Genomic DNA, 15369 nt, shown 5'->3' with positions numbered 1-15369 from the left:
ATTATCATATTTATAAGAATTTTAATAAATGAGCTTTGGCCAAAAATGTTTTGTGAAGTCAGTGACCAAGCAGTTAATGTGATTAAAGGATATATTCACATTTCTGTCCCACAACAACAGTCACGTCTACATGATAAAAGAGATAGTGGTTGCTGTAATAATTTATTTCATTATGGTGTTTTTATTTATCTTGTACATTGTGTTAAGTCATGTTACATTTCACAATTAAAAATGAAAGGTAAAGTTACTTTAGATAAGCCTACTATGAATGCAAAGTTAGAAGAAAAATAACATTAGAGAGCAGCAGATGGCTGAAAGTCAAAGTCTGTGCACAAAAGCAATTTCAATTTTAGTCAAAGCTAATATGAAGGTTCAGTAGTCGAAGATAGATAAAACAAGTGAATACCAGCATAATTTAGCTACTGTTTTCTTTGAGACACAATACAAAACAGTAATGCACTTAAAATACTGTAACTTTGATTTGATTTTTCTAACTCAGACTGCTAAAGCCTCATATAAGCTTTAGTAAAAAATGTTTGCCCCTCACTTTAAGTTCTTCAAAAATAGATTTAGACTGAAACTGGCAACTGCTCTAAAAATAAATTTGGACTGAAACTGCTTTAAAAATAGGTCTGTTTTTGTGCAGTTGGGACGAGAGACATGAAACAAACAAAAACAATGCAAACAAAAGGCTAAAGAAAAAAATCTGTCCCTGCAATGGGGGGAGGTCAGCAAAACGCCTCACTGTGATACTAGCGTAAACTTTTGGCCCCTTCACGCACCCCTGAGCACCTGCACCTCTGATGGGCGTTCCTGCATGGGCTCGTGCGCTCCTGTGAGGCGCAGCGCGCGGCGGCAGGCTGCAGCGACCTGTCTCTTTAAGTTGGTGTCAAAGCCGATTACCGCTGATCTCCATCGTGATTCTGTTTTCACCGTCTGTTCCCTCAATCTATTTCTGTTTTGCGTCGCTGCCGGGAAGATAAGCTTTCTCGTTTTGATACATTTTCGCAGCGCCCGGTAACTCCTCTGCAAAGTTTGGAGCATGCTGGAGTGTTTCCTGCAGGCTCTGCTTTTTCTGGGAAAGCCGACATTAGAGGTGTAATCTGGCAGTGAGCTGCTGAGTGTGATGTGAGCTGCACCGCGGACTAACTTTTTGTACCATGGTAAACCTGGATTACCTTTCCCTGCTAGCGGAGTTTTGAAGCGCTTTCTACCCACGGCAGTGAGCGCCTAGTGGAGATGTGATGTGATGCCTCGGGTTACTGTTTGAAAGTTGGCACCTAAAATAAAAAACAAAATCCGGGTGGACATACAATGCAGAAGGGCGTGCGGTACAACGAGGGCCACGCTCTGTATCTGTCTGTGGTTGCGCGTAAAGAGGGCTCCAAGCGCGGCTTCCTGAGCAAGAAGACCACGGAGAACAGCCGCTGGACCGAGAAGTACTTCGCCCTGTACCAGAACGTGCTCTTCTACTTCGAGAACGACCAAAGCTCGAGACCCTCCGGGATATATCTGCTGGAGGGATGCACGTGCGAGCGAGCACCTGCACCAAAAGTCTCCGCCATCAGCAAGGAGCACGTGGAGAAACAGCAGGTGAGCCCCCCACAAAAGACCCCAGTTAGACAATTGAAAGTTTAAGAAGGCTGCTGCTGTAATTCTTTAGGTGATGAACTTATTCCTTTTTCCAAGTTTTCCTCTTGAGCCTTTCTACCAACTTTGTATACATTGACCCGTGTTTGTTTCACCTACAGTATTTTCTCTACATGCATAATGTACATTTTCAGCACATCTGTGATTCTGACAAATGAATTCAAGAGCAAAGCAGCCAGGACCCCAACATACATGAATAAGGACATACATAACTCTTAAAATGTATATCTTCAGTGACAATCATTGCAAATATTATTAGAGAACAGTTAATGTTGTAAAATATAGTTTCACTATAATACACAGAATACTAATATAAGAAATTAAACTATCATACAGTTTGTTTACGTGTAAAGTGACCTGTTTATATGCCTTTGTCTTGAAAACCCTACAGTTTTACATTTTTAATCACTACAAATATAAATAATTCACAATATCAAAATGTGCTCTGGTCTTCAGACTTCAATAAGATATTGTCACATGGTTTTTACCAGCTTGTCTACCTGATGAAAATAAGACAGTTATGTTACTGAGCTAATTTTAAATGACCCATATTGTGCTGCTGCAGTGTCTGGAGATGTGTTTCATCCCATCAGCAGCAGGCGTGATATAGACCAGTTTAATTTTCTAAACTATAATAGCCAATTTTCTCTCCGGTCAATGGGTATATAGTTTATGATGTGAGTAAACAAGCTGGATTATATGGGTCAAATCTCATTTCCTCATCAAAATGCAGGTTATCTGTCATGCCTCTTTAGAGAATGCTGCCCATGACACCCTGACTCAGTCATGACTAGAGGCAAAATAAAAGTAAACTATATATACTTTTTGTTATATATTCTCCGCCAACATTTTGCTCCCATTCTTTTGGGCAATTCTTTTTCAAGTACTGAGTTACATTTTTCATTCAAACTACACTAATAGTTTTGTTCTCAAGTCCATATATTTTAACTGTGTGGAATTATTAAACCGTGAGAGATGGTGAAGTGATCTTCAACACAAATATTTTCTTACCTTGTCAATGAAAAATATAAATTCTGCCTATCACTATCATTTGTATTGGCAGAAATCCAGGAGCGGTCAGACTATAAAAACAAAACTTATTGAAGTTATGTAATGAACATGGTTTTAAAAAGGTCCTTTTTTATTATTGTTGAAGAAAGAGTAGTCTGACAAGGGAGTTTCTTTAATTGTATTCTTACCTCATAGTTTTATTTCATTTCAGGCTTCCCCCTGTGAGATCTGTTATATAAAACAGATTACATATTTTTGTGTGGACTACAGGTTATAAAGGTTTTTGTCTATACAGTACGATATTCCTGTCTCTGTATCAGAGCTTTATTTCCTCTTCACAATCCAACATGAGGTATGACAGTACATGGATTACTGTTAGCGATTTAACACTGTCTTTAGCAAAGAGTGCATCCCTTTTAGGATCCCTTCTTTACATTTTTGACTTTTATTAGAGAGGGGTCTACAGTACGTCCTGGTACAAAGGCTACCCACAAGGTGACTTGCATGTGTACTAAAACATACTTTATTCTACATCACATCAGAAAGCAACAGAGAAAAGAGAAGTTGGCATCTCTGAACATATTTCTCTGTAACATTGACATTCAGACTGCTATTTTCCCTAATGCCCGCATTGTGAAGATGAACGTCTCTCTGCTGATATTGAATGTTTAAATTGGTAAACACAGTCCAACCAGGATGCTCTCTCTCCGATCTAAAAAATCCACTTAGAAATTCAGTCTGTGTTGATGTTCCGTGCTGTACATCTTTTCATCCCCACTTGAGAGCAATCACTGTATTATCAGCAGTGTGTGTGTGTGTGTGTGTCCATTGTGCAGAAACACCTGGTCCTTTCTCCTGCTCAGCAACACTCATGAGGAGTTTTCAGTCATTTTGCTTGACCGAGAAAAGACGTTTTTACTCCAAATACCCAGTTTGTCTCTCTGGTTGTTTTATTTTGCATTGTTTATTTGTTTCATTATTGTCCTTTTTAAAAGAACACTTCCTAGAGAAGTCTGGTTTTGTGTTGTTGGACGTTTGCTGCTCACCTGAAAACCTGTTATCAGATACGTATCATTAGCAGCATGCAGACGAAGAAGAGAGACATCTGTTAGTATAATTGTAAACATGTATGTGTATTTCATGTCATGATTCATAATGCAACATACAGATCATGAATCATTACTTGTAAAAGTTCTTCCTCTTTCCCTTCTAGATATCGGGGTTCCTTTTTTGTTATGCCATGCAAAACATCTCCTCATATAAAGTTGGTTGCATTGATATTGACAAACGTCTGAAACAAGTAGAAACAAATGCTCTGTTAATGCCATAAGAATTCCCAAAAGATTTTAAAAAGAAAGAAATTCTCTTCAGAATCAGAATCCTTTATTCGTCCCACAGAGGGGACATTTTCAATAATTCACTTCTGAAAATGAAGAACAAAGTAAGTCCCTGTACTAGAAACGCATCATATCAATGTAGACTTTAGACAACAGTTTGATTTGCATTTGGAACAGATGTTTGTTTCACTTTTAAGATAATCAAAAGACAGACTTACAGTTTAGGAAAGAAGTGCTCATGAGTTATAACCTAAAAGAGAAGGATTGTCAGCATCTGTAACAGCTCTGTTTTGGTGTTTCTCTGTCCTCACAAACTAAAGATAAAGACAGTGACAGAGGAGGGTTAGGCTGACCCATGCAGGGTGACAGTTTGGCATTAGAGATGCGGGGGGGCTGTCTGCTCTGTCGCTACTGTCACTGAGGTCAGTGCTGCCAGCAGGAAACCAGAGGGGACAGTACACACAAGCCCGATTCAACACCTTCTAAAGTAGTCATCTAATAAGGCTTCGGGTCAAGTTAGGTAAAGGAAGTACAATGACATGTTGTCTGAAGGCCAAATAGTTTATAGCACTTCAGATCAGGTGGGAGTGTAAAGCCTGCTGTCGTAGAGTGAATAGAGTGATACAAGTTTGTCCTGCGATAACCCAATCAATCACATGAAAAGTGACAGTACACTGAAAAGTCTGAAATGCTGACTTTAATTTAATATATTATGTCAACAGATCTCACATAACTGTATTAAGTTAGCTGAAATCAATCATATTAAGTTGAACCTAATAATTTGTGCTTACTCTTAGTTTTCCTCTTAATTTGTCTGGCTGTGTTTGTCTATGCGCCGTTATACACTAAAGCAAATTCCTTGTATGCGTAACCCTGATTTGGATTCTGATACTTTCTTAATGTATTGTTTAGTCTTTAACAATCAGAAAACTCCCATCGAATTATTCCAAAACTCAAGAGGACTTTATAAAAATGTCTTGTTTTGTCCAAACAAAAGTAAAAAAATATCTATAAGCTATAATGGCAAACCATAAAATGTTTGGCATTTTTACGATTAATCCATTATCAAAGTAGTTGCAGATTCAGTTTTTAATCAGCTGAGTGAAATGGAGCTAAAGTGCAGCTGTAAGAACATGATTACTTTAATTTACTTTTAATTAACATTTCACCATAGTTTTCAATGCTTACAGATGAAGTTGTCAGAGTCAGAAGAAGCTCATCTAACATCCAGACTAACAGTAGCCTCTCTAGATTCACGACACAGAGACGGTCATTGTTTGATCTCCGGCTGATGGAGGCCAGTGTGAGCTAAATCTAAAGCCGGTTTCTAATGCAACAACATTAAAGGCGGATAAAACATTAGAGAGCATCAAAGTACTCCTGTAAAATTGGTCACTCGGCTTATTTGATGTCCACTCTCAGCAAAGATATTAGATATTCAGTCTCCTGATTCTGTGGCTGGTCATAATAATCCTGTTCATCACCATGACTGTGATCAGGGCATTGACGGCTTCAGTAAGTCAAGATCTCATCCTTATTATATTTGCAGTTCATTTTAACAACTGAGAGTGATTCCCTTGAGGTAGGAATTATTTATTGAAGCAAATAATAGCCATAAAAATGTAAATTTAATAGGAAACTGTCCACCTAATGGTGAGGTTTAATCACTTCACAATGGTTAACAACAGAAATATTGAATGTATTTTCATCTATTTGAACTGTAATCGTCCAATTCCGCTTTGCTAATTCAAAAGACGTGAATCAAAGTATATTGTGAGGCTAACAAACTCCAAAATTCTGATTAGATTATGCAAAAAAAGTTGTGTCTTTGAATAGTTTCTGGTAGAAATATTTCATGATTTATAGTCATATTATTGTTTATTATTTTACTGAAATAAAAATATTACCACTCGCAAAATGCTATGTAGTAATGTGTTGTATCTAAAAATCAAAGTGACTAAAATAGTAATAAATATAGTTCAGTTAAAAATCCAATAGTGTCTTCCCAAAAAGTAGTGCAGCTGAAGTATAAAGTACTTACTCACATTCCACCACAGCAACTAGGCTGTCATTTTAAATTATTATGGCTAATATTTGCTTTCATATCGTTTAGTTATAATGTGTTGTAAGACTAAATGTACTTTGGCTGGGAGCAAACATTTCATTGAAACAGGTTACTTTTATTGTTCATTATATGACACTTACAGGCCAATTTTTTTACAAGTTCTTCTTGATGGATGATTGTAAAAAACTCCAGTTGTGTTTTACGCCAGGTGCCATCTTTTTGTGGCAAGTCTTATTTGTAAAGCCTGTGAAAGGGAGAGACGCCATTCTTTGTTCTCACTGTGATGTTATATAAAGGCAGTATATTGTTCTCGTCTGATAAATGTTTCACTTATGCCGCTGCATTTTTGGTTTCTCATTAGTGCTCGTGGACATGCGAGACAAAATAAGCAACTTAAATACCCACAAATACCATAATAAGTATTATGGCGCATGGAGTTGTTTACATCAGTTTCAATGTTGTCCTGCAAAGCTACAGTAGTGTTTACTCACTGAACCGATGAAACATCCCTCTTAATTGGATTAGTCTTAGATGAGTTAAATAGGCTATTGCGTATAAACAACAGTGAGTGACAATATAACTGTCTGCTGTGAGTTGGTGCTTAATTAACTGGAAACATTGTAAGTAAGGCTCGAAGCTAAAGTAACTCAGTGAAACCTGTGATTGTTTCTGAGCATTGACTTGCATCATGTCACATCATAGACAGACAATAAGTCAGTGATCTATGCAAGACACTAAATTATGATCCATCCGTTTTTTCCCATGAATAATATGAAACGGTCACAAGATGCCATGAGGTGAAAATTAGGAGATCCTTCTCAACAGGATATATAGATTAATTGGCTATAATACGATATTTGATGATATAAAAAAGTACATCACAGTATACAATGATTTCAGGGCCTGCAATCCATATCTGATGATTTCCTACTGCTTTTAACACAAAGTGAAACAATGAATAAGCATGTTGCTAATACCAAAACAATGAGCTGAAAGCTTAAAAACATCATCATTTTCAGGTTTTTTGTCTGTTCAGGGTTAGGCAGGTTGGAAAATATTTGTATCTAAAGTTAAAGGGGCCCTATTATGCTTTTTGGGGTTTCCTATTTCCTGTAGTGTCTTATATAGTTTTCTGTGCATGTAAATGGTCTGCAAAGGTTAAAATATCCCAAGAGGAAGTTTCTCTCCCATTGGTCTTATTTGTTTAGTAACATAATGAGATCACTTCGTAACACTTTTGGTTAGCCCTCAAAAATATTGTACGTTAGGCTAAGGGGCGGGACATCTCTAAGTGGTTGACAATCACAACAGAGCAGGCCAGCTAACCAATCGGAGCAGACTGGGCTCTGGTTTCAGACAGAGGGTGAAAAGAGGTGCTGCAGCACAGGCAGTATGAGAAAAATAAAGAGCGTTTTTAAACATTAAAGCATGGAGACATGTCCCATAGAGGCACAAAATACAAATATGAACCTGAAAATGAGCATTTGATGGCCCCTTTAAATACACTGAATTGTTGCTTTTATTTTGTAGGTTCTTCCTCCTGCCCACACTTTTAGCTTTATGCTAATGCTGCTGCCCACTATAGGCTATCTGACTGATGTGTTTCCATGGCGACGAGGGTTGATAATTGAAGTGGCTAATGTACTTTTGCACTATACAGCAAGTTGAATAAACACAGAGCTGGACATGAAGTAAGAGGAGTTGGATTCTGTCTGAACATGCAGTCCTGTGTTTGAGTTAGTAGCAAACATTGCTCGGCTCTGGGAGGCTGCTGTGCTTGACTAAGAATAGCCTCCTTTCTGGTCCTTTAGCCTGCGGTCACTGTCTGAATACATCGCCAACACCACTGCATGCAGACTCCACTACACACTGCTGGTCCTGTGCTATTTGTAGCCTACCTTTAACTGTACTGAGAGTGGATATGTCTGTCTATCTGGGAGCAGTACTTGTGTTGAGCCCTCCAAACTACGAGCCAAATCGTGTGTGTGTGTGTGTGTGTGTGTGTGTGAACATTGTCTCGTGTTCTTCTACTTGAAATCAAACGATGCCTCTTGAACATCTCACTGTTCCGTCACGTTTTATAAAGATTGAGACAATTAATGCCTTCACATTCCTAATGGATATAACTCACTGTCATCTCGATAGGAATACGTTTGATGATGCGACCCTTTTGCCTCTTATGTTTTTAAAGTACTTTTTATTCTTTATTTAAGATACCAGTTTTGACTGTACTACTAAAACACATTTTAATTAATAACATAATTCCATCAATCTTTCATCAAACAAATTCAAATGAACTTAAAAAGCATCAATTAAAAAAGTAAGACTGTACCTGTGTTCTCTACCTGGAAGAGCCAGATGCCATTTAGGATAATATTTTTCTTATTGTCCAAAAGGCTGAAACATGTTTGCTTACTTAAGACGGAAATCTAAATAAATCAAAATATTCCCCAAAAAACACTTAAAAAGGCTCAGTAGGAAATATGATGAGGACTATTTTCAAAGTACAGTGTGTGAGTTCTTGGTAATTCAGGAACATGTCACGCGGTGAGGCTCATTGATGTGTTTTCTAATAGTTGTTGGACACGGCGGACCTCTACGGCACAGAGGGAAGAGATGTCGGGCTTTGATGCTCGTGCTTCATGAGTTTTTGTCTTATGCTCTTTCTGTAAGTGAAGGAGACGTGAAGCGAAATAATTCAAACACAAAACCAATGTCCTGCGGGTCCCGTTGTAAGTGAGTCTCAAACATTGTGTGCAGAAGCTCCTACATTAGTGTCTGTGCACGCCAGACAGATGAGATGATGATTTTTGTGAGGCTGAGTGCGGGGTGATGCTCGGCTTAAAGCTCCCTGTGTCTGTCTGTCCGTCCCTCCCATTGTTATCCTTAAAGCAGGCTTGTGGCCGGGGAAGCCGCATTAGCAATGCGAGGAGCTGTACGAGCCCTGATGGTTATGTAACCCCTCCCCTCCCCCAACACACACACACACACACACACACACACACACACACACACACACACACACACACACACACACACACACACACACACACACACACACACACACACACACACACACACACACAAACAAGCCCTTAAGCCTCTCTGGTCCGTAGCAGGCACACGCTAGCAAGTGTCTCTCACCCGCTTATCGTTACATCATTACTATACAGGCCTACTTTGTCCATGCAGCAGTCGCAGTGTAAAGTATATTTTGAGATGTCATGATGCGATGTAAAAAGCATATATGCATCAAGTCACTGCCTTCAATGCATGGCTTACTTTTTTTTTCAATAAGCAAATCTACCGAAACACAGACAATGATTTCATCAGCAAAAAAATAACAACATTTGATTATGTTCAGCCAACCCTCTATCAATAAGTAACTCCAAGTAACTATTGTCTTTATTGTATGCATTTTCCATATAACTTCTATAATTAATAAAAACACAATTTAAACCATTTGAAATCAGCTGTTCATGCTATGCATGCTCATCTGTCTGCAGTGTATTAGGAAAAAGGATTATATAATGTTTGTGGTGGCTCTTTGTTATGCTCACAATATCTCAGCTGTTTACTTGTCTATTCAGATTCTGGAGATTCATATTAACATATTAATGAAGTCATTACTGTCTGTGCTTATTTCCATTATGCCTTAGCATGTTGTGAAACAGTGTGTTACAAATATGTGGTGTTACAACCAGCTCTGTAGGAGAAAGGGGAAGCAACGTAAAACCCACAACTAGATTTGTAAGTGTGTGTGCATACCGCTTCGAAACGAGACATTCAAGATAAAGTCGGTCAGAAACATCAGTTTACATCCTAAAAGTGTTATTTTGTTGTCACTGCAGCCTGTGTACTCATGCGTAAACAAAAGTCAGCATGTTTAGGAGAAGAACATAACCAAACATGTACTTTTTAAACTATGCATACCATGAGTAAAACATGGTAAGTTGGTAAATGGATGAATTAATGATTGAAACAAAGTCCCCGTTGAGCCTGAATATTGCAGAGAGTCGTATTTATCATTTGTTCGTTTAACATTGAGGAAAGTAATGCAGCTGGCAAAAGGTTTGCTCTCATAATGAAACAGTATTATTTAACATGTTCTAAATGAATGATTTGGTCATCTTCTTTACAAATGTGGCTTTAATGTCCCATTAATCTTTGCTTCAATGCTAAGTATGAGATTTGTGATCTGCATATCATATTGGTGAGACTGACAAAGTACGCATGGTAATGCTGCTTTGATGTCTGGACTTCTGCTGCCTTACCTTGAAACAATAGATGTCAGGTTTCATGATCAGAAGGTGTATTTCCCCGGTGAGTGGGACTTATAAAGGATTTCTGATTCTGTCTGCTAAACAACACTGCGTTGTTTGTTGTCAGTGAACACTTTGAACAACAATGCACCAAAGTTATGGATGTCTTGATCTACACGGATCAGGTTACTGTATCATTTTACTCCAATAGACATTAATGTTGCAGCAGGAAGCATCGATCCTCACAGTAATCATAATAACACCAAGGTTGTAATGATGACTTTGCACTTAGCTCTGGTGTATTCAGCATGTTTGACTATCGAGTGCTGTGGCTCCACACATGATATTATAAGCACTATTTAAGTTAATCTCTGTGTGCCGACATGTTGCTGTTTGATGCATGGTTGATGCTTATGTTGGTGATTTTTAAGCTTCTCTTGATAGAATTAAAGTGACGGGTGGGGTTTTGTTGAATGTCAAAATCGAATAACTGAATGATGGATGAGATGCAATTAGAGTCTTTACTGGAAGTTAAAGCGATGATGGATAAAAGACACTGGAAGTCCTATAACCTACTCTCACACTGTTTTCCCTTATAATGAACAAGACTGCTGAGTAAGACCGTGTCTCTTTATTTAAGAGGTAATAATGTTTTTAAAATGTAGAACTCTTCAACAAATGGTTTGTATAAAAAGGTACAGTATAACCCCACTGTTTTATGATGGTTTAACTCTGGATTTGTTAGTGGTAAAGCTACCCTGTGTAAAAAATGTTTTTAATCCAGCTTCATACTTTAGGTTTGATTCGTAAGACACAGTGACCAAAAAATAGGTTATCACAATGGAAGAGAAATCTAAAATACACTGTATATTATCCTCCTTGTTAGGGAATATTTTGCTTAGGTGTTACCTAGTTTATAATTGTCCCCTTCCTCTGTCTGCGTTCCCAATTGCATAGTTCTTTGGCCTTCAGGTTGCTGTAATCTCCCTTAAGGAGGCGCAGATTGAGCGCTTTGTTGATGCCAGTTTCTGACGGAGCACAGGGCCGTCTAGAAGCACTTCTTATCTTGAACGTAGGTTCCCTGGCCTATATTCTTTTCTCATCTACGACAGCTGTAGTTAGATTCAGGATCCATATTTGTTTAGTCTCACAAATGTAGAATGTTGATTATACACTCTGAAGTAGTTAAAACCTCGGACTACAGAAGAGATCTTCAGAATTGGTCGGGCAACCGCTCTGTCAACTCGTAGCTGCAGCGAATGTCTTCTCAATTCTCCGGCCGTTAACTTCATAATAACCCTTCAGTGTTTGCCATCAAAGTTCCAGCTCTACCGTGTTTCTCTGAGTTTCGTCTCCATTCTTCAGAAGTTTCCATCACACCCCTGGCAAAAAAAGGTTGACTGGATCAACTCGGATCAGATTTGAGGGCAAGAGGACACCATGCTCATGTTGCTGATTTACTCAAATTATTTCCAAAAGTTTAAAACCACTAATGGTGTTTTAGTTCTTTATATCAACAGCACTGGTGCTCATTCTGACCTCATGTCAGTATGTATCTTACACAAAATGCTTTTTAGAAATGGAATCGTTTTCCTGCACATTTTTAATAGAATATTTTTGTTTATGTTGCATTTGTTTTTTTTTCTGCAGCACTACTTCCTGGTGGTTTTCGGCCACGATGGACAGAAACCGTTGGAGCTGCGAACGGATGAAGAGTCCGACTGCAACGAGTGGGTGGAGTCTGTGCAGCAGGCCAGGTAAAAAACATAGTAAAGATTTCACTGCTGTTTGTAATGTTTAATTTATAGTGGTGTACTTTTATTCAGTAGTGTACTTACTACTTTTGAGGTAGTTGTACTTTGCTTGATTCTTCCTTTTTCAACAATATTAATATATTGTAGTTCTACCTCAAGATGCAATAACAGTAAGAAGCTTTAAAAAAAAAACCCATTGATATCAGTACTAACAAACCAATAATAGAAGAATCAGATATCAGACACTGACGACATTTTAATGCAGAACCAGTACTTCACTTGTAATGGAGTATGTTATTTTATGATGTTTATACTTTTAGGAAGGTACAGGATCTGAAAAATTCATCCACCATGGTCATCTTCTTACAAATGAAGTGTTTTCCATACACAACACACAGTTATTCTTCATCTCTCATGACATAAGGTGTTGAATAACTCACCGTTTTTCTACTTTGTGCTTGCCTTTTGTGCTGATAGATAGATAGAATAGAATCGGAGGATGAAACCCTCTTTATTTGTCACATGCATGCACACAGCAGAGCACACACAGTGAAATTAGTCCTCTGCATTTAACCCATCCTAGTACTAGGAGCAGTGGGCAGCTATTGTGCAGCGCCCGGGGAGCAATGGGGAGGGGGGATTGGAGGTGTCCGGTGCCTTGCTCAAGGGCACCACAGCAGGGCCTAGGAGGTGAACTGGGACCTCTCCAAGTAGCAGTCCACTTTCCATATTTCAAGTCTGTTCGGGGACTTGAACCGGCGACCCTACGATTCCCAGTCCAAGCCCCTACTGACTGAGCCACTGCTGGACACTGATGCATGTTACATGACATAACGACCACGTGTTATTCCAGATTTGTTTAACATCTGAGAATGAGTGTGTGTGTTGTGTGTGTGTGTGTGTGTGTGTGTGTGAACGTGGACGTGTTCTGCTCGCAGCGGTTCACATTTAGGTCACACTGGTGCTGTATTGCTACACGGGTTACATCACAGACTTGATCTAGCCACTCAACCTCTAGTCCTCTCTGTTCACTCTGTTTGTGAACATTCCGGGGAAAATATGAAACACAGCAAACCAGATACATTTCATCTTTCAGGAAGACATATCACACATGTCAGGATTTTGCTTATTGACAGAGGGAGAAGACGTACTTGAAACGAAAAAAAAAAAGTACATATCTTATTTAAAAGTAAATACAAAATATAAAGGCATTACACTATTGCCTAAAATTACCCAAGTAAAGTACACATAGGCAAACATTGTTTTTAATTTAGTACAATATTTAAAATACTATATAACATGTCAAAACCATGCATTTACATTAATATAGTATTTATTCAAGTACACCACTTAGTAAGTGTTTTAATATCCTAGTATAATCAGCAAAAAGCACTTAATATCGAAAGTGCTCATAATGCAGAATGTGTCAATTTGAAGTTATTCATAGACTAGATTATTAGTATACAGCAGTATTGCATCGTATAAAAAAAGGCATATTATATACAGTGGGTAAAAAAAGTATTGAACACGTCACCATTTCTCTCAGTAAATATATTTATAAAGGTGCTATTGACATGACATTTTTATCAGATGTTGCTAACAACCCATGCAATCCACACATGCAAAGAAATCAAACTATAGATGTCCATAAGTTATGTGTATTAAAATGGAATGACACAGGGAAAAAGTATTGAACACGCTTACTGAAATGTATTTAATACTTCGTACAAAAGCCTCTGTTGGTAATGACAGCTTCAAGACGCCTCCTGTATGGAGAGACTAGTCGCATGCATTGCTCAGGTTGGATTTTGGCCCATTCTTCCACACTAACAGTCTTCAAGTCTTGAAGGTTTCGTGGGCCTCTTCTATGAACTCTGATCTTTAGTTCTTTCCATAGATTTTCTATTGGATTCAAGTCAGGTGATTCGCTGGGCCATTCTAGCAACTTTATTTTCTTCCAATTGAGAGTTTCCTTGGCTGTGTGTTAGGGATCATTGTCTCGCTGAAATGTCCACCCTTGTTTCATCTTCATCATCCTGGTAGATTGGAGCAGATTTTTATCAAGAATGTCTCTATTGGCCCCGGCCGTGGCGCAACTGGCTGGGGCACCTGCACCGTACGCCGGCGACCTGGGTTCGATTCCCGACCCTTGGTCCTTTCCGGATCCCACCCCGACTCTCTCTCCCACTTTCCTGTCACTCTGCTATCCGATTAAACGCAAAAAGCCCCCCCCCCCAAAAAAAAAGAATTTCTCTATTTTTTCCATTCATCCTTCCTTCAATTATATGAAGTTTGCCAGTGCCGTATGCTGAAAAACAGCCCCACACCATGATGTTCCCACCTCCAAACTTCACTGTTGGTATGGTGTTTCTGGGGGGATGTGCTGTGCCATTTGACCTCCAAACATGGTGTGTATTATGGCATCCAAAGAGACTCATCTGACCAGACTATATTCTCCCAGTATTTCACAGGCCTGTCTAAATGTTGGGCAGCAAACTTTAAACGAGCTTCAACATGCTTTTTCTTCAGCTATTGAGTCTTGCGTGGTGAGCGTGCATACAGGCCATGGCGGTTGAGTCCATTACTTATTGTTTTCTTTGAAACAATTGTACCTTCTAATTCCAGGTCTTTCTGAAGGTCTCCACAAGTGGTCCTTGGCTCTTACTCTTTTGATAATTCTTTTCACTCCTCAGAAATCTTGCTAGGAGCACCTGGTCGGGGCTGGTTTATGGTGAAATGATGTCCTTTTCCACTTCCGGATTATGGCCCCAACAGTGTTCACTGGAACATTCAGAAGTTTAGAAATCCTTCTGTAATGCCATCAGTATGTTTTGCAACAATAAGGTTGTGAAGGTCTTGAGAGTGCTCTTTGCTTTTACCCATCATGAGATCTTTCTTGTGTGACACCTTGGTAATGAGAGACCTTGTTATAGGCCATCAGTGGGGACTGCACCAGCTGATATTAATTTGCACTGAGGGGCAGGATTGCTTTCTAATTACTGATAGATTTCAGCTGGTGTCTTGACTTTCCATGCCTTTTTGCACCTCCCTTTCTTCATGTGTTCAATGCTTTTGCCCTATGTCATTCCATTTTAATACACATAACTTAATTTATGGACATCTATGGTTTGATTTCTTTGGATGTGTGGATTGCATGGGTTGTTAGCAACATCTGATGAAAATGTCATGTCGATAGCACCTTTAGAAATATATTTACTGAGAAAAATTGTGACGTGTTCAATACTTATTTTATCCGCTGTATACAGTATATATATATTTTTAATAACTAA

At 38.7% G+C, this 15369-nt stretch overlaps 1 protein-coding gene across 8 annotated transcripts in view; it reads left to right on the top strand.

Moving 5' to 3' along the window:
* The first annotated feature begins 893 nt into the window (after positions 1–893).
* Positions 894–15369, top strand: part of rasgrf2a (Ras protein-specific guanine nucleotide-releasing factor 2a) — a 28490-nt gene continuing 14014 nt past the window's right edge. For all 8 annotated transcript variants that reach the window (XM_063889178.1, XM_063889177.1, XM_063889175.1 and 5 more), the window contains exons 1-2: positions 894–1593; positions 11976–12082. In XM_063889178.1, the coding sequence (XP_063745248.1) occupies positions 1315–1593; positions 11976–12082 (386 nt within the window). In that variant the 5' untranslated portion in view covers positions 894–1314. The remainder of the gene's footprint in view (positions 1594–11975; positions 12083–15369) is intronic.

Source organism: Eleginops maclovinus, chromosome 8, assembly GCF_036324505.1.
Source record: "Eleginops maclovinus isolate JMC-PN-2008 ecotype Puerto Natales chromosome 8, JC_Emac_rtc_rv5, whole genome shotgun sequence".
NCBI classification, from domain to species: Eukaryota; Metazoa; Chordata; class Actinopteri; order Perciformes; family Eleginopidae; genus Eleginops; species Eleginops maclovinus.
This window is presented reverse-complemented; position numbering and strand designations above follow the sequence as displayed.